Source organism: Pararge aegeria, chromosome 12, assembly GCF_905163445.1.
Source record: "Pararge aegeria chromosome 12, ilParAegt1.1, whole genome shotgun sequence".
Lineage (NCBI taxonomy): Eukaryota > Metazoa > Arthropoda > Insecta > Lepidoptera > Nymphalidae > Pararge > Pararge aegeria.
The window spans coordinates 12,919,065-12,942,231 of record NC_053191.1 but is presented as its reverse complement, the minus strand read 5'-3'; the positions used below and the strand labels follow the sequence as shown (position 1 = coordinate 12,942,231).

General features: G+C 34.9%; 1 protein-coding gene across 5 annotated transcripts in view; it reads right to left on the bottom strand.

Annotated features, from left to right (window-relative positions):
- LOC120628486 (fasciclin-3) overlaps nucleotides 1-23,167 on the bottom strand; it is a 200,698-nt gene that overhangs the window by 119,944 nt on the left and 57,587 nt on the right. For all 5 annotated transcript variants that reach the window (XM_039896879.1, XM_039896880.1, XM_039896881.1 and 2 more), the window contains exon 2: nucleotides 19,497-19,731. In XM_039896879.1, the coding sequence (XP_039752813.1) occupies nucleotides 19,497-19,548 (52 nt within the window). In that variant the 5' untranslated portion in view covers nucleotides 19,549-19,731. The remainder of the gene's footprint in view (nucleotides 1-19,496; nucleotides 19,732-23,167) is intronic.

The window sequence follows — 23,167 nt, the reverse complement described above, 5'->3', positions numbered from 1 at the left end:
TAACGTACTCGTACGGTAAAGTAAAACAACTTCTGATACACCACTTCCTCATTCTACGATGATGGCTGGAATTATTTGCTTTAAACTGTCAAAACAAAAAGCTATATTGCTTTTTATGACCACTATTTCAAAGCTATGCTGATTGCAAGCGCATGACGCAATTATCTCCTACTCTTGAGCATGTCAATCAGTCCCAAACAAACGAAATGTCATGTCGCATTGGAGCGCGCACAATCAGTAACCCGAACACTTATTAGTAGTGTTAATGAATACACTATTCGCAGTTGATTGCATAATCGCTACTTTGTTCACTTAGAAATATCCTAACACGAGCTGTCGCATGTCGTTTGCGTTCTTTGCATTTAACGCGGTTTAGAACGGTTTATTACAAAATCCCGTGGGAACTTTTTGCCTTCCCGGGATAAAAAATATCTCCGTATTTTCAACTAATTCTATGCCAAAAATCAAATTATCTTTTGCTTAATTAGTGCTTAAAAGTACAAACAAATAAACAAACACACTTTTGCATTTGCATTATTTAATATTAGTGAGGATTTTAAAGCATAATTTGCAGTGCCATGTGTGTAAAAGTATTTAACGCAAAGTACGCGCGGGCAAGCACGGGTTTTCGTCTTAGAACTAAAAGGGTTTTGGCCGTAGTTCACCAAGCTGACCAAAGGCAGAGTTATAAAACACGCTTTTGAGTACGTTATGGAGCACTCTCAGGCACGCAGGTTTCCTCGCGATGTTTTCCGCTCACGTTAAAGCAAGTGATATTTAGTTGCTTACAACGTACATAACTCCGATTAGGGGTGCGTACCTTAGAATAAAATGTGAAGAAAATAACTCTAACATGCTGTCAAGCATGAAGGAATAAAACAAGTCAGGGCATTAAACATACTGCTTTAGTAAGAGACCAAGAGAGAAGAAATGTAGGTTGATAATACACACAAAATTATTTATAGAACCAACATTAATAATGATAAAAATTAACCCCAGTTTTAATGTGAAACATCTGATTCGGCTTTTGGTACGGCGATGCAGTGGGCGTAAAATCAAGCCTGCCTTTCATACGACTAATAATAAATAAAAAATATTTCTATCTGAATATTTTATTCATGATTTATGCCGTATTATTTTGACTAAGCCGTACATTCCATTTATGCATATTTTCTACACAAAATAATTTCGACTTTTTTTATTTGGGATCCGCTACGCTGCTCTAATGTAGGTTGGACTGGTAGTTATCGGACTCAACTTTTAGGCAACGTTATTGCCCGGTTCAGCGGTTTAAATGTGCCCTCCGAGACACAGGGTAATATCGCAGGGATATCTTGGATAAAAGAAGCTTGAGACTTCTTGAGCTGGCTCAATCATCCCATTGAATCAAACTATTCGACGGACGTCAACTCCTTTTATTTCACGGGTTTTCTTTACACGGGTACGTTACCGTAATACACTAAATTCTGCTATTACAACTAGGTAAGATGTCATCGGATATAAAAGCACATAATTGGACGGTTCTGAATAAACAGACTGTAGGTTAAATGGGAAGGAAAAATATACAAGAGTCGATCGGCTTACTTACTTTGTACATTTTGTTGTGGAACACGTACCATATATTTTTTAGCTTTTATTAAAAGGAGATGGGAGAGACTCTCTTATGACTGCCGCGCGTGACTAGACTGCGGAGTTAGATCTTTAGTAAACTGTAACTAGTACGTGTAAATTAGAAAACGCGCAACGGACTCTACGGTTACCTTATTAAACATTCGACGCAATATTTTTAATAGAGTTTGTTTAATTCCGGACCTAAAGTTTGCCAACGGACCCAATTTCTAAACGTCTGCTGTTTTTCTGTGTGTCAGTGGACTTAATCTCATGAACCGTAATAGGAAGAGAGTAAAAATCTTTACAGAATGTGTTGTTAATTTAAGAGGATCTCCCGTAGTGCAAGTTGGACTTGCACACGAGGATTTCTTTACTAAGGTGCAATAAGAACCACTAAATAGTATTAATATTAGTAATATTGAGCAATGAACATAATAAAACACGTTTCTTTACCCATTTCATTTTATATTAGGACTTGCACACGAGGATTTCCTTACTAAGGTGCAATATGAATCACTAAATAGTATGAATATTAGTAAAATCGAGCAATGAACATCAATAAAACACGCTTTTTTACCCCTTTCATTTTAAATTATATTATTATTTTACTCGTTTCCCGCTTTCTCCTTACGCGTTCAGATTTCAACTAACTCTATGCGGAAAATCAACTTGATTGGTTGCTGCTAACTTAGGGCGCAAGAACAACAAATCAGACAAACAAACACAGTTTCGCATTTAAGATTTGTATTTTAGCGGAACGACCCATTCTGTGAAAATTTCAACTCTATACCTATTAGGGCTTAGAAGACAGAAATACAGACAGACGGACAGATTGACGGATAAACGGACTGCAGAGTCTCAGTAATAGTATCGAGGAACACCCTTCAGGTACGGAACCCCAAAAGATGCATTTCACAAAACGTTAAAACAAAAATATGTTGACTTTTATAAAACTCGCACAGGAAAGTTTAATTTTATCAGACAAGTAATTTCTTTCACAAAAAACGATGTATACCAGCAAAAACTGACATATTTTATATTAAACAAGTTCCATAACGAGGCAACTGTTTAAAAATAATAATAGGAATGAGCAATATGAACTTTATTTTTATGATTGCGTCAAATATCCCCAACCCCTTTTTATTATGCAAAAACAGCGTAGCCGAAGTTACGAGAAAAACTGCCGCATTTTCCTGAACATTAGTAAAGAGAAAAGGCCGCATGAAACTACGAGTAAAATACAAAACAAACCAGATTAAATGCGCAAACAAAAGAGCAAAAACTAGTAAACGTTTTGACGAGCAAGCACTGTGACGACAGGGGTCATTGTTTACAACGACAAACAGAAATATATTCTATAATTCTCTCTGGAAATAATATTATGGTCTAATATTTCAGGGCTTTCATTTGTTTTGTCTAGCCTTAGTACTAAAGACTTATCTATTTCCAGTGTAGTGCGTCGATGAGCAATAAGTATGCTTTATCCTTAGTACAAAATATGCGTGCTTGCAATCATAAGGTCGTTTTCGAGTTTCGAAATATATAGCGTCCCAATGTGCCGTGTTAAACGTGGTAGATTCCATGGGTGTAATTTAACTGACAAAATCTTTATCCCGATACTATCTTAGGCTGCATAATCACTTACCAAAAGTGAGTTTGCAATCAAGTTGAACTTGTATTGGGATTAAAAAAAATATGATCGCATAATATGCGCTAGCTGTAGAAGTATTGACGAACTTTAGCTTTAAAGTTATCAAAACTCGGACAGTGTTTCGTCACTCGAGAAGTTTCGCATGAAAATTTATTAATAAGGTATTGTAGTTATGTAATCTTAATCACGAATTTACGCAAATTGATAACGTTATAAACAAACAAACCAATACTACACTTTTAGCCGCACGTTTTTACCCTTTTAATCATAACTTACTTTATTCAGAACTTAAAAATACCAATTAGTAGTGTAATATACACAGGGCATAGTTTAATTCAGGATCATTTTACTCTGCCGTTATGGTATAAAAAACTCCACCTTCAATGCAAACTCGTACTAAATGATCCGTGCAGTAGATAAAGGCTACGAAAACCAACCGAAAATATTTGGCTTTAAACATTAGATTTGTACAAAAACTTCTACAATGATTCAATCTTGACATTTCAATTTAAACTGCTAACTTTATGTTCAACACAACGAAATTGTTAACTAAAATAAGCTGAGCACACCAACTCGTAAATTGGAGATATAGGTTTAACCGAAAACATTTAACACCGAAACTCACAAAAACTATCAACGATGTCGAAGGTCGAAATATGCGAACTCGTAGGAAACGTTTGAAAAAATGAGTACAAAACAAATATTCACATCGATATCTAAGTAGAAGCAATAGCTAATTAGATGCATTGATCATTACTTAGATAGTAGTATTTTAATATTATAATGATATAATATCATGAACTGTATTATTAAGGTACGTTAGTACAAAGCTGCGTCATTAGCTGTGGTTTCTCACAACTTGCTTGCTTATCGTTGCTTATTGCTTAAGCCTGACTCGACATAACAATTCGACACGTATGCTAAACACATGGGAACTTGTTTGTTATGAAAATGTATGAGAAAAGAATACAACATACACCTACTCCTTGATAGATAGGTACTGTACGTAATATCTGTGTATTCGTTCCATCTCGCTCGCACTCGTCAGCGCTTATGGAGTAACTGAATTATATGACCGGACGACTCAGATAATAATTGCAATACTATAGATTTATAAATTTCAATCATCTTTTCTCCCTTCTAGGAATGGACTACAAACAAAATTGCAGTTCATTTAAAAACTTCAAGGTGTGCTGTAACGAATTTTTTGGTTAGGACAGTACCTACCTTACTTATTCAAATACGTAAACAACCCTCCCAGAGCGGCGCGATATTTAAATTTTTCATTATCTCCCAAAAGTATTAAAAAAAACATGCTAAAGCTTATCTACATATGATTGATATTAAAATGACAATTAAAATCATGTTTTATTTTTAAATTACGTACTTTCTTTTATTTAAGTTAATCGTTTGTGTTGGTTATACATAATGTGGACTTTTTTTTTTAGTGTGTGCTAGAGGACCGTTAAAAATAGTACCGTACATTATTTTGTCCGTCAGAGTCAGAATAAATCAAAAGTCAGCGAAGCGTCCTCCGCCACCGTTTGAAACCTTTGTCAATATAAAATACCAGCGCGGCGGGGAAACTCAAATAGCTTGCATTTCTTTTAAATTTTATTTTTATACATATATAAATAATATTTTCTATCACTGAATTAAATATTTTTATTTAAGTCAGTCAATAAAACAAAATACACGTCTTGGTAGTCGGTACGGACGTTTCCTAAATAATTTAGTTTATATCACTAACTCATGATAATAGTCGTTTAAGCGCACAAACCCGCATTGGGGCAACGTGGTGGGTCTATGTTCTTCCATAAGAGGGGATGCCCACAGTGGGAAGTCAAAAGGCTGCGTATGATGAATGCTTCAAAACTTAAAAAGTTAACAACAAAGGCAACGTAAGGAATACTATTTGTAGGTATTTACACCTTCGTTGCTAATGAAACATATATAAAAAAGGTACTATACGATAAAACGAATTGCACCTATTTAGTTAGAAAAATGAAGCAGCCTTATCACTAAGTATAGCCATTTCTTCCGAGTAATCGGGTTAAGGATGCGCACAAAAAAATAAAGACGGTCCATATACGAGGTCAAACTAAATATACAATACAAAGGTTGGAGTATCAAATAACCTATTATAACATGATAATAACGGAAAATAGACGCCGTTATCGATAATAGCGATTACCAAAGAGCCTTTTAGGATTAAGGGCAGAAAACTGCCGGATACCTTTTCACTGGCATACCGTAAATACTTACGATAGTTACTACTAAAATCCATATCCCATATTAATATTATAAATGCGAAAGGGTGTTTATATGTTACATATATTCGCCACAACTGTTTAACCGATCTTGATGAATTTTGGTCCACACTTAGCTACCAGCATCCTGGAGTTGGACAGAGGATTATATTAATCTCTAAAACGCGGCTGGGAGGAGTTAGCCAAGGTATTTCAAAAATTTCATTTCTTTTCTTTGTATGGCGTGAACCGTTTAACTTATCTCAGTAAATTTTACATAGAAACAGTTTGCATCCTTTAGATGGTCTTCGGATAAATTTTTATCCTGGCAATAAAAAGATGTCTGCGGGATTTTTAAAGTCCCAAAATAAGCCCCGGGCAAAATAATGAACAAAAGGTGAACTTAAAGACCTTCCTCCTAGTACATTCGAGCATTCCATATAAATCATGATAGCAAATAAAAATATTATGAAATATAAAGATAAAAAATACTATTAAAATAAACTCATTTTGTTAACCATCGTAAAATACCGTCTACGTTAAATTATTAAATACATGTGTATTTTTATCAGAAATTGTCAAGCTGTTTTAAGTGGGCAAAAGCAACAAACAGCGGATACTTTTTATAATTTTAATTTATCCTCGTAAAAATAAAAGAAGCTGTGTTAGTCTAGTGGTTAGAACTTCGATTACAGTTTCGGGGGGCCGAGTTGGAATCCCATTACGGACCTCTAATTTTTAAGTTATGTCCGATTAAAGCAATGAAAATATCACTTGCTTTAACGGTGAAGGAAAACATCGGGAAGAAACCTGTATGCCTGGGAGGCCCCTATAACGTTTTAATAGGCGTGTGGAATTCACCAATCCACACAAGGCCAGTGTGGTGGACTACGGCCAAACCCCTTCTCTTAGACCCGTTCAGGGAACTGGTCTTATTGTAGTGGGCCGGTAATAGGTTGATAAGATGATAATATATATGTATTGACTTCATAAGAAGGCTCAAAGTCACTCAGCGGGCGATATAATATAATCTTTAATATATAAGCTTTAGGTTTTATTATAGGTGTTGGTAAACCATTTAAAAAAAATGAAAACCATCAAAATCCTCTACTGTTCACTGGTCCGTAGTCAACTAGAGTATGCTTGCCAAATATGGAATCCTGCGTATCACATTTATATCAATAAATTAGAAAGTATTCAAAAGAAATTTATTAGATTCCTTAAGCACAAATTTCACCTTCCTAAAACTTCCTACGAAATATCATGTTCGGATTTACACCTTGTACCCCTTCATACACGTAGAAACATTGCCGACGTTTGTCTCTTACTTAACATTGTTAGAGGGTCAATAGATAGTCCGGAATTACTTACTAAGTTAGATTTATTTGTACCCTCGCGATTACCTAGGCATAAAAAGATTCTGCACGTACCCTTAACTAAAACTAAGAATAGATTTAATTACTTTATAATCCGTGTCTCTCGCCTTCTTAATTCTGTTTACAATGACCCCGAAATTGACTTATTTTATGGTAATATGAATAGTGTACGTCGCAACTTAGTAGATAAACTGTTGCATGCTAGGTAAACTTAACACTTTGTTATAGTTTGCTGCGTTTTTGCTAGGTTCTATCAGGTACCCTTGTTCATATAAGACTTATCTGTGGAAACCTGTTATTAGTTTTAAGTCAATCAATCTGTTAACTAGTTAGTATCTACAACTGTTGGTTTTCCAATTAAAGAAAAAATAAAATAAAATAATGAGCTATGTTACGAGTATCTCTACGTGATGAAATCAGAAATGAGGATATCCGTTGAAGAACTAGAGTAACCGAAATAGCTCAACGTGTCGCGAAGCTGAAGTGTCCGTGGCACATAGCTCGGAGAATCGATGGACGTTGGGGTCCCAATTTGTTGAATTGGCGACCTCGCACCGGTAAACGCAGCGTTTGTTAATCGGCAACAACGTGGACAGACGACATCAAACTGGATGAGCTGGGATACGCTGGAAAGGGGCCCAGGATCATGGATTTTGGAAAGCGCTTCAAAAACCCTATGCCCAGCAGTGGACAGTGTCCGAATGTAATCGGTTGCAGGGATGATGATAATTTGTACGTTCTTGTTTTATACTGGCTCCGAAACTGAATTGTAATGGGAATTCAAACGTTCATTAAAATTTAATAATAGTCGGCCGTCTGATGAAAGCCATGAAAAGCCAGCTAAGCGTAAATCGAAACCGTATGAAAACCTTTGTTACAAAAAATAACAGCGAATTTGTTTCTAAAATAGCTCCCGTACGAATATTTAAAATCACGTCCTTTTGTATTCCATCAACAAACCCCAGTGATGAGACGGCAATCGACGCAATTAACTGTCACCCTGAAATTCCTAAAATTAACGCCTTTGTTTTGTACAATAATTAAAGTTATTTTATTATTTCAGCAACCAAAACACAAAAACTTATCTTATTCAGGATTGCAAGCAAAAATAAACAGTAGGTATACTGGACACTCAAAAAAAATCATTCATATACTGAAATTATTTATACAAAACTAGATGCTGCCCGTATTGCCGTTGGATTTTGATTTTAAAGCAAAAAGTTGTGTGTTATCGTATAGATAAATGGGATGTATTTTTTAAAAACCAATTTTTTAATTTTGTTTAGCGACTCAACTTGGATAGTTAGATACGAGTTAATTCCCTCGAGGACTTTTTTTTTGAAGGTAATAATGAGTACTTTAATTATGTAGTATAGTTTTCTAAGCACACTCATCTTTTTATTTTAAACATTATAACCTATGTTCCTTCGAGATACTTTAGCTTTCTTTTAGCAAAGAAATGCCGAAAATCGGTTCAGTATTTTCTATTCGGCACAAACGAACCAAGAAACAAAATCTTTCGTCTTCATAATATTAGTAAAGTATAGAGTAGGGCAATGGTAAAAAATTTGCGTAAGCGAGGTCGTCAAAAAACTACGGTCGTCAAAAAGGAGCTGGACTGTCTGATTTAACGCAGCTTTGGAAAGTGTTCCAAAGAATTGTGTAATCTTTAGAAAAAAGTATAACGACCTGTGCCCAGCCGTGGGACATCAATTTGTCGACCTCCAACCACAGGCCAGACGACATCAAACGAGTCGCGGAGACCCGCTGGAATCAAGCGGCCTAGAATCTTGGAGTTTTGAACTCCCTACAAAAGACCTGCCCTGTACTAGGAAATTATTATCGTTTTCCGATGTCAAAATCACGTTCAACCGTTGGTCCTGGTCTACAGTCACTAACTCGTGATAACATTAGCTAAAGCATTTGCACCTGGATTGGAACGGTCTGGGCGGTCAATGCTCGAATCCACCTTTCCCATGAGAATTGGGACCGGTTCCAGCAGTGGGATTTTGATAAACTGAAGGTCGTGAAACCGTTGAAACAGTTTTAGTCAAGAGTAAAATGCGAATTTTACAGAGAACACAGAGCAGCATTTTATCTAACTTCAAAAATATTCGGTACGTTAAAAGCCGAACGTCAGAGAAAAATCAAAAGCGAAGCGGGGCACTGTTTGAAAACCTTTGTACGCGGAAATACTAGCGGAAACCTGAAATGGCTTTCGACATTTTAAAATAACGAAAAGTCTGATAGCTTGCCGAGATAAAGTGTTAGAATTACGCAGTGGAAATTACCTAGTTATTTTCTTTATCGATACCGGTATTATTATCGGGAAAGTGTTTGTTACGGTCTATGTTAAGCTCAACCACAGCCTCAGCTCAAACATAACCTGTATCCTGAAGATGGATGAACCTTGAAAATAGTTTCCGCTGGCTTTAAATAAAGCCTTTGTAATCAAAGCACAGCATAGCAGCTAAATCAATCAAATACAATTTGACAAAAGCCTGTTGACTGTTCTTCTCTTTGGTCGGTGTCTTTCCAAATCCTCAAACTCATATTTTACCATTTTCATTGTCAACCAAATTTTATAGGTAGAACAACAAAAATGACGGTCTTTCATGCAATAGTGCATCCCTTATTTTAACCCCCTTTTGGATGAATGCCCATAACGCTATATATATAGCGCTATGAGCTTTCCTAGAAATTGAGCTATGAACAGCAAATGAGATTTTTCTAATCCGAATGGTATATCCAGTGATTAGAATAACAATATAATTTGACGGCCGAGTGGCGCAGTGGGCAGCGACCCTGTTTTCTGAGTCCAAGGTCGTGGGTTCGATTCCCACAACTGGAGAGTGTTCGTGTGATGAACATAAAAGTTTTTCAGTGTCTGGTTGTTAATCTGTATATTATAAGTATGTATGTGTATTATATTCATAAAAAAAATATTCATCAGCTATCTCAGTACCCATAACACAAGCTTTGGGGCTAGATGGCGATGTGTGTATTGTCGTAGTATATTTATTTATATTTAATTTATATTTTGGAAGCAAATAAAAGGAAAGCTTCCTACGAGAGCCTATGCCCAACTGTGCGATATTTATAGCCTAACCATTCTCATCATGATGATGCGCCGCAACAACAGTTACAGGTGACTAATACAGTATAAAGTTTAAACCTAACCCAGCTAGCTTTAACCAATAGTTAGGTATCAAAGATTATCAGAGCATAAAGTTTCCACAATAGCACTGAGTTATTGACTCACAAATGACTCAGATGTGAACTGACTGATTAACTGTGATTCACTTCCCTACCGCCGTTATATAAAAATCTTATGCGCATTATACGGACTTACTATGCAGTTATTGCATATTATTTGAAGTCATAAGAATAAGAAATAAAGGGAGCTGCAGTTCATTAATGTAAATATTATATTCGTCTATCGCTTTATTAATAAACGTCACATAACGTTGGAATAATAATGTAGTGTTTTTCACACTTTAACTGACAGCACCTTTCCAATATCAGAGCATGAAAAAACACTGCATAACTATTCCAACTTTATGACACATTTATACTCGTAAATAGGACTTTTAAAATACCAAATTCAAATTAAAATTCAAAAACTCTGTATCCATGTAGGCCTATCATAGGCACTTATGAAGCGTTCAAACATAATATATCTTTACATAATTGTATGGGGATGGTGATAACTTCGTTCGCCAACTAAAACCTAAAGCTACGAGGGTTCCAAACGCACCTTGGTTTCCAAACAGACAAACAAACACACGTTCGCATTAATATATTAGTGAGGATTTTTTTCGTAATTAAGGTATAAAAGTAACATGCTTTTTAAAGCACTTACGACAGTGAAAGCATTTAAAAATGATTATTTAACAAAAATCAAACAATAATTTATGTAGAAACTTGAAGAAATATGTTTGTGGAATTACCTACTGGCTAAGGAAGAATTCTTGAAAAATCTGTCGCTTAAAGAGGTAAATGGGGAGTTAAAGTTTTGTATGGGAAAGCTTCTCGGGCAACGAAATAAATGTATTCCATTTCCAAGAAAAAATATCTTGTACCCGACATATTCAGGAAAGCCAATAACGGGGTCTCTCATAATCTAAATACCTTCTCTTTTGTTGAACACAGACAAAAGACCCTAAAAAACTTGATGAGGAAGCGTTCTCATTTGAAAGGTCTTTTGAATACAGGATTGTGGGATTATACGATACGTATTTATTTCTGAACTACTAATAAATTACGTGTAATCATTAATCAGTAGTGATCTGAATAGGTAAAATCTTAACTTGATATTATAAACTAGTTTAATCTATATATATACTTATAATAAAACTGTAACTGGAAGATGTCTGTACATTTAATATAATTTAAAAATTTTGATCGGGTGATGATGCTTTATAATCGATACTGAGTCCAAAACAGATTTTTATTTAATTTTTGTATGTCTGTCTGTCTGGGCATCACGTGAAAACTACTGAACGGATTTAAATAAAATTTGGGTAAGGGGTAGCGGATATTCCGGGACAACATATAGCAACATATAAAAATAAGTTTCCTCCGGGAAATGGGATGAAATTTTTTATCAATTTTACTTCATAGCTCCGTTAAATTTAAACCGATTTTAATAATACTTTTTTTATTTGAAAGTGTATACTATCAAGCATGTATTGTATTATTCTAATAAGGATCTGAAAAATATGGTCGGAGATAAAGGACATAACTCTTCACAAATAACAGCAAGTCGCAAGGCATATGGGACAACGATCAAATGCATGCGTACCATCCTACTAATATTATAAATGCGAAATTTTGTGAGGATGGATGTATGTTATAATGTATAAACTAAAAGAATGACAACTAACTAACTCAGTATACCACGTAAATAATAGTAGGTACATAGCTAGGCACGATGATTATGATGTTGATAATAAATAATAAATAAATATATTACTACAATACACACATCGCACTCTAGCCCCAAAGTAAGCATTGCTAGTGTTATAGGTACTAAGACGAGTGACGAATATTTTTTTATGAATAATATACATAAATATTTATAATATACTAGCTGTGGCCCGCGACTTCGTCTGACTTCGTTTGATTTTGTTTTTAAAGTATTCAGTATCGCTAAGCCTTAAATGAGTATAGTAGTATATATATATATATATATATATATATATATAAATATGTAACATGTGACTGTCAATTAATTATAGACAAATAATTTGCAATAAAATAAAATTGCAACTATAATTAAAGATCTAAGCTATCCTATCTCTTAAGTTGGACCAGACTGCTCACGGTGTGCCAATTTAATTTAAAATCGGTTAAGTAGTTTAGGAGTCCATCGCGGACAAACATCGTGACAGGAGATTTATATATATTAAGATAGATAAACACCCAGACACTGAAAAACTTTCATGTTCATAACACAAACATTATCCAGTTGTGGGAATCGAACCCACGACCTTGGGTTGGACCACGACCAATTTGTAGCGATCCTGCTTACTGAGTAGTAAGCAGGATCGCTACAAATTGCGCCAATCGGCCCTCAATGTTGTTATCTATGATGTAATGTTGATCTATTCTAGCTTCTCGATTAACTTATACGCGGACTTAGTCGCGAGGTTCCGCTAGTATTATACAATAGTTTTTTTTTTTTTATTAATTTAGTTTTCTTACATTATCTTATTTTATATGCTTATAATTAAAAGTTTCGTAAGATACAATTTTTGAAAAAGAAAAGTACAGCCCTGCTTCTGCGATTGGATACATCGGCCAGGCTGTTCTTCCTATACATATAGATAAACTAAAACTATAAAATTTACACACTTATAATAATTATTACAAAAAAAATATAATCTACTAAGTAGTGTTGAATTTTTTGAGGTCACTCAGGATGGAGTTTACTATGTCTTGATTGCAAGGCGATCTTTTTCGCATCAGAGAGCGCAGCTCATAGGGGGACACCCAAGGTGCCCGCAAAGGAACTCATGGTCCAGGCGGAGTCTTCCGAAGCGGGGACATTCCCGAAATAGATGGTCAAGGGTTTGGCTGGTGAAGTTGTGGTGGAGTTGTCACAAGGGCACTTATTGTCAGCGGTGTAGGTAGTGATTATACAATAGTGTAGTCGAGCTCCACCGCTGATTGGTCCGTCAATTATTACTATTAAAAACGAAGTAAAATGTGTCCATTGTAAAAAGTGTTCATACAAAATTTGTAACGCGAAGGGCGATATTGTTTATGAGCTATAAACATTGAACCTTTCGTTTCAGGGCAAGTGCAAGTCGGTACAGTTTATTTTTACACGACCTACCTCAATGAAAGACGCAGCGCCATGTGCTGGGAAGGTTACTGAATGGAGTATACAGCAGGCTCGAAACGAGCGACGAGGTTAAGTTCTACGTGTCTGTGAAGGAGGTACCGATTTTGATTTTGTTTGCAAGGTGAATTAGTCGGGAGTGTTCTTAGCTTTTCAATGTGCGTTTCAAATGAAAGGGCTTGACTATTAGAATAATGCACGCGATAATAAAAGTCAGGGGTTGTTAGCCCTTGACTGCAATGCCAGCTGGTGGTAAGTGATGATGCAATCTAAGATTGTAGCTGGCTAACCATACCCCTAATAGGTTTCTACGCGACATTGTACCGGAACGCTATATCACTTAGCGGCACCTCTTTGCCGTAAGTAGCCACGGCCGAAGCCTCCCACTAAACTAGACCAGAGAAAATTCAGAATTTATAAGTTCACAAATTGCCCCTACCGGTAATCGGGACCTCCAACTTAAAACCACAGCCCTCACCGCTGCGCCATTGGTCGCCACGTTTTTTTTTAAACGTCTTCTTATAGCTCTTCAACTAAGTGGGTACTAATATAGTTACGGACCTATCTGTGCTAATCCGATTTACATTACAATGGGAACTGATCAGCCTCTCGATTCTCAGTATTAAAGAGCTCGATTCGCAGTCTTAAGCTTCAGGTATTTGGTACATTAAATATGACCGTTCAAACTTCAGACTTAGGGTACCTATCAACAGTAAGGGCGCAAACACAAAATGCGAAGTGACGTTGCCTAATAAAAATATATGAATTCGCACGACAAATAGCAAGAACTTGCGAATTTATTCGCGCATTCTTGCGATCTTACGTCACACTTGTTGACGCTATGTTTAGTCCGCTTTTGATATTTTCGACAAAAAATATATCCCTGGACTGTCATATATTCGGCATAATGTCATATCTCCGGCATTGCAATTCCAAAAAGATAACTTTGAGAAATATGCTGATTTTTATAACTTTTATTTTTGTTTTTGTACCTCAGTACATCTTTCTAAGTTTATTTATTTATTTTTATTTTATTTCAAGAAATATGTCTGCATATTGTTGAAAGTTTTATTACTGTTTAATGTTTATCAAAGAAGATTGTAATTAATGATTATTAAATCGCACCGTTGGTCGTACCGATTAGCAGTTTTGTGTATTCGCCCTAAAAGTAAAACTGTGTCACGTCCGACTCCGAAACTAAAGCATTAATACTGTTTTGTAATTATTCTCTCAAGTCTTGTCTTGTCTTGGCATTTTGCATGCCAGTTAGGTCTTGACTTAAATTTAGCATTGTTAGCTAGCAAGTGCGCGGAAATATGTTAATTTACTTTATTCGATTATAGTTATTTAAAATGGACTCTCTTATTCACATTAAAGTAACTTAAAGTAAACTTAATTTTGATTTCATTTCAGTTTTCAGGAATGAGTGTAAAACATGAACTGAATAGGTGTACTAAGCATACAAATCCATAAACCAAGGCTTTAAAGTAAAGTGTATAAAATTTAAATGTAGTTACCATTTATAAGAACAAACAAAGTGACCGAGCAGTAAAGTCTCATGCATCAGGTGTAAGTTACAAGTTGAATAAAAAAAAATCATCCTGTATGTACAATGTCTTCAACAAATATTTGAACAGGCGTAACGTAAACACACGAGTGAGACGTCGACGCGTCTCTAAGAAAAAATTAAACAAAGCGTATTGTGTGAGAAGACACTAAAATAGCTTGGTTCCCTAGATATTTTATCTAGCTCAAAAAGTTCCACTAAATAATTTCAGTAAACTGTATCCTGAATCCTCGGACAAAAAAACAAAAACAAATTGTAATTACAGACAGACGCTTCAATTTTTACCTGGATTTTCTCGTGTCAGTTCCAACTATACTTTAACTCGTGGTTTCTTCTTAAGCACAAGCTTGGAGAACCAATTGAAGTTAAGTTCCCATGGGCCTAAAATTGCTACCTCACACCAGTACATTTAAAGTTTGGAAACTTCCCACTAGGTTGTGAACAACCGCAATGCATTTCAAGTAGGACACAAATACAGAGCAGAGCGCGCGTCTTTGCCGGTGAAGTCGAGGTCTCACAAACCCGAACTTCCCAAACGTCAATCTGGGTCGAAGTCCGAGCCTCACTTAAGGTCCCTTTAGGTTAAAGTCTCCCTTCGCCCACTTCCGATTCGATAAGCTTTGGGCGAGCTTACAACCCTTACTGTCCATCCGAAACACACAAGGTATCGATGACCCCAGGGGCTCAACTACTATAGAGCTTGCAATCCCTAAGGTGGATATCATCTACTGCCCATTCGAAACACACAAGTTAGTCGCAGCACAAGACCGTAGTTTGTGGAAATTTTTACAAGAAACCGTTCATCTATTAGAGGCCCTACATCAATTGAGGCGACAACCTGAGCCCAGTGTTTTTTTATTTTTACCTACATATTTTTACCTTTAAGACGCTAGAGAGACTTTCTAGTTTATTAGGGTAGATCATTCTATCTATTCTTTCCCTAAATCGTATTCGTAGGTCGCAAATAGGTTTCATAACTCAGGGTCACCTGCAGAAATTACTTGATTGGAATTTGTAGTAATAAATCAGAGGCCTTGTGTAAAAAAGTACGTTATTGTAACACTTTAATGCCAGATTACTGAAAGGTACGATAAATTAATGTTTTGTATTTGAGTCCTTCGACAGAATGTAACTAACGATCTTCCGCAGATAATTTTAGATAGAGAATACCAGACTTTATATTTAAAAATACTGATAAAAATTTCAAGGTTACAATGGAACCCTAACTAATAGTGACGGGAAGCGCACAGGAATGGAATGTTTACATTTAGTTAACACAACAGGTTAGCGATACTTTGACGGTCTTTAAATTATTGGTACATTATTCCCGACTTGTTTTTTGAACGTCCTTCTAAACAAGATGTTACTATTAAGATTATGTTGTACAGAAGAAACTAAACTGACAAGGTTTAAAGTAGTGCTGTGCCATTTTTTCCCATACGTTATTTGTGGAAAAGGATGGCTATTTTAAGACCTGCCAATTTAGTTTAGTTTAGAGTTGTATATATAACAGAATTGGCAACACTGTCTATCGTTTGGATAACTTTCAAAGCAATATACAAGGTTAAAAACCATCATTAAGGCCCAATGTGCAGATTCCAAATTATTAAAAATGGTTTAAGAAATCTGTGAAATGATCCTTATCTTCATCATCATCCTCATTAGGACAACCTGAGGAAAAATTATGTCGATCAATGGACGTCTACTAGTTTATGTGATGATGATGACGATGAAGATAAAGATAACGTCATTTATAATGTAAAAAGACAACCTTGGGGAGGCCTGGCACAGATCGCTCCTAAGCGATAAGGCCGCCTTTTCTATTCTGCTTCTGTGTTTGTTTTCTATTCTTCTTTTGTTTCTTTAACTTGCAAATAAAGAGTATAATTAAAAAAGCCTTTTGTACGAAGTTCCAAATTCCACGGTTTTGTGCCGCTTGTACCCTTTAATACTTGTTCAGTTCTTCAACTTCTAATTTGACGTCTAGATGACGCCATATTTATTACCATCATAGTATTGTCCAGAAGAAGTAAAAACGTCTAATTTCTGGGCGCATAGCTCTCATATACACCTCTCATCACCTCGCCTCCAATGCAGACGAAAAAATACCCGATTCTAATCATATATGAGTGATTGGATATTTACTCAGTTTATCCCATTTCCATTATTCTAGCTTAACTATAAGTTATTAGAAGTAATTGTTAAGCTAAACAAAAAAAGTGCCTCTCGTGACTCAGATACGAGAAAGTAAGAAAATTACGTAAAGTTTCAACATTTTACGACGTTTCTAGATCTTACTCACGGGGTATTGCCAAATTCGAGTGATCGCTGGTATTCTTTTATCGATTTTAAATAAAATATAACGCCGCTAAATCTATCTCATACTATTTCACTAAACTGCATTATATTCTGTGATCATTGAGACGCCGTGAGCGATGGCAATCGTTACACGTAGGCTGAATCAACCTGTATGCTTTTTACCCACTACGGGAGTAGTATGTTTACCAGGCTATGTATGAATGTATAAACAGGCATATTGTTTTACTTTCGTGAATCCCCTATTAAGAAGATATTATTAATTCAGGTTTCGTTGGAGTCCTCTTAGCAAACATTAGTGTTCGTCGTTATGTGACTTCACAGGCCCGAGTGTCATAGGCTATGTGACGTCACAAATCACAATTAATCGAATATCGCGGATAAAACAGACCAAAATAGGCGAAGAAACAAAATTATAGTATAGTAACATCGGCATCTATGAACGTACTCTGATGGGTCTCTTTTTTCTGTGCTTGAGAGCATAGAAACATCACACTGCATCATTTCGGTTTCGTGGGCTGTAATTATTATTGCCACATGTAAGTAAGTACAGGAACAATTTTATGAACTGTTATTATCATCCATATGTTTCTTATACGCATCTATGGTTCCTTTCACGCATAATTTGAGTACCATCAATAATGACTACGAGAAGGAGAAAATAATATAAAAACAATTCGTAGAATTGATGAAAATTAATAACTAACTTCTATATACTTCATTCCTCAATGAAATGATAACGATTAGATATGAATGCGGGTTATCTAGCCGCGAGTGTTTATCATGCAAATACCCGTTACCATGAAGTAATATATATAATAATTCACGCTTTAAAAAAAAAAAAGGCAAATAACTAATAGTGTTGCTATACATTAGTGAAAACTTTTAACAATTAAGCTACGACTAGAGAATGTATCAATACTGGAATACAAAATATAATTTAATCCTCTTTTATATCTTGATGAAGGGATTTACCGATACCGATAAATATTTTATCTAAATATTATCATATACATTTTATACTCTCGATAGAACCAATTTGACTCTACTTTGATTTCAGTCCAAATCTCTGGTAATCGCAGCCAAAGAGGGATTTGCTAATTAATCCGGTTTTTAAATCTTTGAGTATAGTTATGCATTTTACATTTAAAATCTATTTTTTCTTACTTGTCCACGTAAAAGATCTTTATGTAAATTTATGTAAAATAATAAAAAGTTTGTTTTTATTTTATATTCTTAACTAAAAAGTAATGTAAATATTGTTTAAATGATTGTTTGTCTTTGTTTATTGAACATATTTGTCAATATACGAATGTTTCATTTTATCTACAGATCTCTAAAACAAAATGAAGCAAACAATAATAGTGTTATCTCAACACGCAAAATTACTTTGTAAAAACTCCTGAACTTTTTCAATAATTTCAATCCCGTTTATAAGCAGCTTCCATTTCGGAAGTGATTTATATTACTAACTTTGCAACATTATGTTAATAAGAAAAAATGTTGCTCGATACATAAAATATATCGAGGTAATTTACATAAAAACGTTTCAAATAAATATGGGACGTACTCGTAGGTACGGTCTAAATGTATAAACATTAAGGCGTTCAGTTAAGAAGACCAATTTATTTTTTCCGGAGTCTTAGTAGGCCATGTTTTTTCCAAACTATGTGCCAGGGAGGTTTATTTTGAATGATGCCATATCATCTAACGGGATAATTTCAACACAATTATAGTTTTATTATGAGAATCATACATATTCAATTTTTCTCCACTTAAGCAATCTTCGGCGAGGTACTAGAAGTAAATGTGATAGACTTCAGGAAATGGAATTTTATCCTGAACCGAAATTGTGTATTTATTTGGTAAGTACCAACCTACTAAAGAGCATATTGACATTAAAGGTTTCAATAAAATGCGGAACTATGTAATTTTTGTATCATATTGCTGTAAATGAGGTACATACTTAATACATACACTATTATTGAATTTTAACAATAATAATACTACTAATAAATACTAGTTATTTATTAAGAGCACTAACAACATGCATATTACACGTTTTTAAATATAGCACACACTCAAAAACATGGACTGATACTTAATTTGCCCAAAAATTCAATGAGTTTTTTCCTAAAATATAATTATTCCTATTTAATTTGAAAAAAAAAATATCAAACTCTCCTAAATAGCAAGCTGCAAAATAGGCTTCACAGCCCTGTAAACAATGTTATTTCCCGATTATAAATCCTTTGGTTAACTGAAACACTATTTAATTTATAAGAAAACTTTTCGTCCCTGTAAATAATTACCTGAGGCAGGTAGAAATTTAGAAAAGGTAAAGTACATAAGTATTAAAAGTTAGTGAAAGTGCGCTCACCTGTTACTAAAGCGGCCATAAGCAATCCAAAAAGCGCGGGAAGGGCAGCCATTTTATCCGACGAAAACAAAATCACTCACAAAACACTGATTTTGAGCACTCGCATTACTAGACACACGAATGTGGTCACTATAATTTTTTTCTATTTAAAAAACTGTATCCTTTCCCAAACTGGTAAAACTGGACTCGTCCCCTCTCACTTCCACACACTCGTCGACTGGTTGTCTCTTTCACCCTGCAACAAAAAACACAACTATGTAGGATTGTAGGGTCGACTTTTTTATTATTTTTAAGGCAAGGTGTTTTCGAATTATGTAATTTGAGCGTCCAACGAAATTTGACCTTTGAAACTGACTCATCATAAACGTTTTTCGGTTGAAAACCGTTGTTATAAAGGTCAAATATAACTGGGAGGACATAGATGAAGGATGAGGTATAATTTTTTAGGCGAAGGTAGAGACTGCGAGATACGAAAGTTATATTTTAATAAAGTTAGGAAGTTAGGTTCAATTTTGTCTTCCTTACAATTTCAGCTCGTATATTCTCATAAAGCATTTTGTATAGATTTTTTTATACTGTCGTGTTCATTAATTCAAATTAACTGCGTCTTTATCGACTAAGCATTTTTACAATTCTAGGATTAATATTTCGATAATAAAGAGAGGACCTACAACAGGTTTATATTATGAGACACTGTAATTTCTTTTCATAACTTATTCAGAGCATATTTTTACTCCTGTCATTAAAGCGATTACATTTATTTATTTATTAATTCATTTTTTAAACTTTTAACGATTTTATGCAGAATAAATAGGGCACTACAGAGATTAAATGGCTCAAATTCCAACTTAACTAAAGCCTCGAATGGCCCGTAATTAGCTTACGAGAGTCTGGCATCTGGGGCCATACATATAGGTCGTTGTGTCTTGATACTGCACAGCACATGTCGGATATAGCTGACTAGATAACAAGTGAGCTACAAAGTTACTTATGCTCTTGGTAATCAGATTTCTCTGAATTCATGATGTGTGGCTGTAACTACAGGGATTAATGTATAAGACGATTTACTGTTACACTCCTCCATACAATACAATATGAACTTTAACAACTTTAACTTTAACAATCCCGTACTGCGATCTACCTTGAAGGTTTAAACAACGCGGTGTAAATGAAAACCGAAATAATACTTCTGATTCTTAAGAGGTACATTATTAACTGTATCTGAGACTTATCTGTGAAACAGACAGACTCACAGACTGTTTTGAATTCGTTTGTATGGAAAGATAAATATTGTTCTTTTGATTTAATATTATTACAGGGTGATTCCTTATGTTATATACTTATGCATCCTTTAACATTATTTCGTAATTCAGTTACACGTTGTGTAATACACTAAAGAACTGAGAGCCTTTTCTGTTTACTAGACATTGTAGATACCATTAAGTTCTTAACATGTGACTCGGTTATGACGTGAATTATATTTGTATTGCTTGTAATGTTAAAATTAAACCGTGTGGTGACGCGAATAAGAAGATTTGTCACCATTACTCTTCGTTCCGCGATTGTTGTAGGAGGTGACTTAGGGCGTACAACGTGTAGTACTATGTGTAGTGATCACACTCTAAAAAAAGAAAGCCAACTAAGAGAGATTTTCTCTTAGTTGACGTTATATAAATTATAACAATTATGATAATAAACATAACAACAAAAGCTGATTAGTTATAGCAGCAAGTTCATTAAAGATTGAGCTAACAATGTAGGTATGTTCATTGATTCTAACAAATAAATACGTTGTTTCTATTATTATTTACTTCTTTGTATGATTAGATCATTTTTAATTATTTAGCTTAAACAAGTACGTAAATTGAATCAGTTAAGAATATGCCTTAGTTAAATAACAATAATAGGAGCAATACAGTTGCCCAGTCCATTGAATTATGATAAACAATCATTATCATCTTATTTGATGTATCTATGTTCTTGTTAGGCTCGTATGGAATCAAGATGCTTGATCACAACAATCACTATCTTGTTAGGAATAACCAATTTTTTTTTAGAGTGCACTCACCCGTTTGCTCAACGTGGGCAAACCCTCCCCTGGGGAGGTGGGAGATCTCTTTAGTCCTGCAGTGAACTGTTATAGGTGCTTGATTGATATGTTTAATTTTAATACTGTTAATGTCACACAAAAAAAACTCCTAAGACATAGGAGTTTCCGAAAGCAACTCTTCAGAAACACAATCTCTTACTCAAATTCTCAAATTGTTTTAACTAAGTTGTACCAAAGTTTCTGAATATCATTTCCCGTCTAACAAATTCCGAGAATTCAGCTGTTTGAGACATCGAATTTCCAGTGAAATTGAATTGCTTTACTCCCTAGTTCAACCCCAGTTTACCATGTGTAAAATGTATTATTTTACTTTTAAACGATGAACAATTTTTCACACGAATTGTTCTTCATCGCTAGCTTTTCAGTAGTTATAAAGAACAATCATTCATGAAATTTGTATTAAAAATTTTCATTTTATTTCCATTACACGTAAGTTCTTCACTGCAATCTCGGCTTTATTTAAGTGATGATAAAGTTTAAGATAGCGGGCAGCCTCTAAGCTGTTATACTAAACTTATTCCTCTAATCGGTCGCGGCATCGTGTCGAAACGTTGAGTTGCTTGACGACACGTTTTTGTTAGTAGAGTGGTAACAAGCCACGACCGAAGGCTCCCAGAGTACATTCAGATATTACAAAAGCAGGAAAGACTGAACTACCACAAAAATAAGATACCTACCTACGACTTATCCCAGAAAGGCATAAGGAAACCACAGCCACGGCGTTTAAACAATATCAAGATACTTAAGTACGTTATGGTCAATTATTCGATCATAGAGATAGCTTATACTTATCCTCGAGAATAATAAAATATTCTTTTTATAACCCGGTACAATGGAATTAAGAAAAAAAGCGAACAAGTCACGGGCAATGGCTAGTGCATAGAGATACTATCTGCGAAAAGCAGGAGAGTCTGTATGATCTAATTTAGAATTTCTTCAATCTTTATACCCCAAACCAAACAGATCTTCGGCAATGTACCCTCTACGCACGTTTCTTTCCGAAACCGGATCCTCAGGAGATGATGACTTTACAATTATTAATTGTTAAGGCACTACTTAGACAGTACTGAATTAATTGTATAAATTACAAAAAACAGGCTCTCATGCTTTTCGCGGAGTATAAAATTAAGCTTAATTTTCATAAAATATCAATGAACTCCGCATTAGATATAATAATCTTTCGTAATTTTCCCGATAGTTTTATATCTTAAACACACTTCAATTGGTAAGGATCTTCGATAAGACAAAGCCGAAGTTATTTTTGTGCGTCGCAACGTACAGCGGATGCGCGCACGCATCGAAATATCCAGGAGGGTCGGCAAAAAAATAATTACCTAAATTCACGTCATAAATTATTATATCTATACATGGTGGTGCATACATGCGATGTCTAAGATGGTAGCAGTCTAACCAGAACTATCGGAACGCTAAATATTCACGTATTAATATGATATCTAACAAACTAAATAAAATAAGCAGGTAAGTAAAGCATTATTACTTTTTATATGTAACAATAAATTTAGATAAATTTTTCAAATAATTTTTACGTGATAAACACATG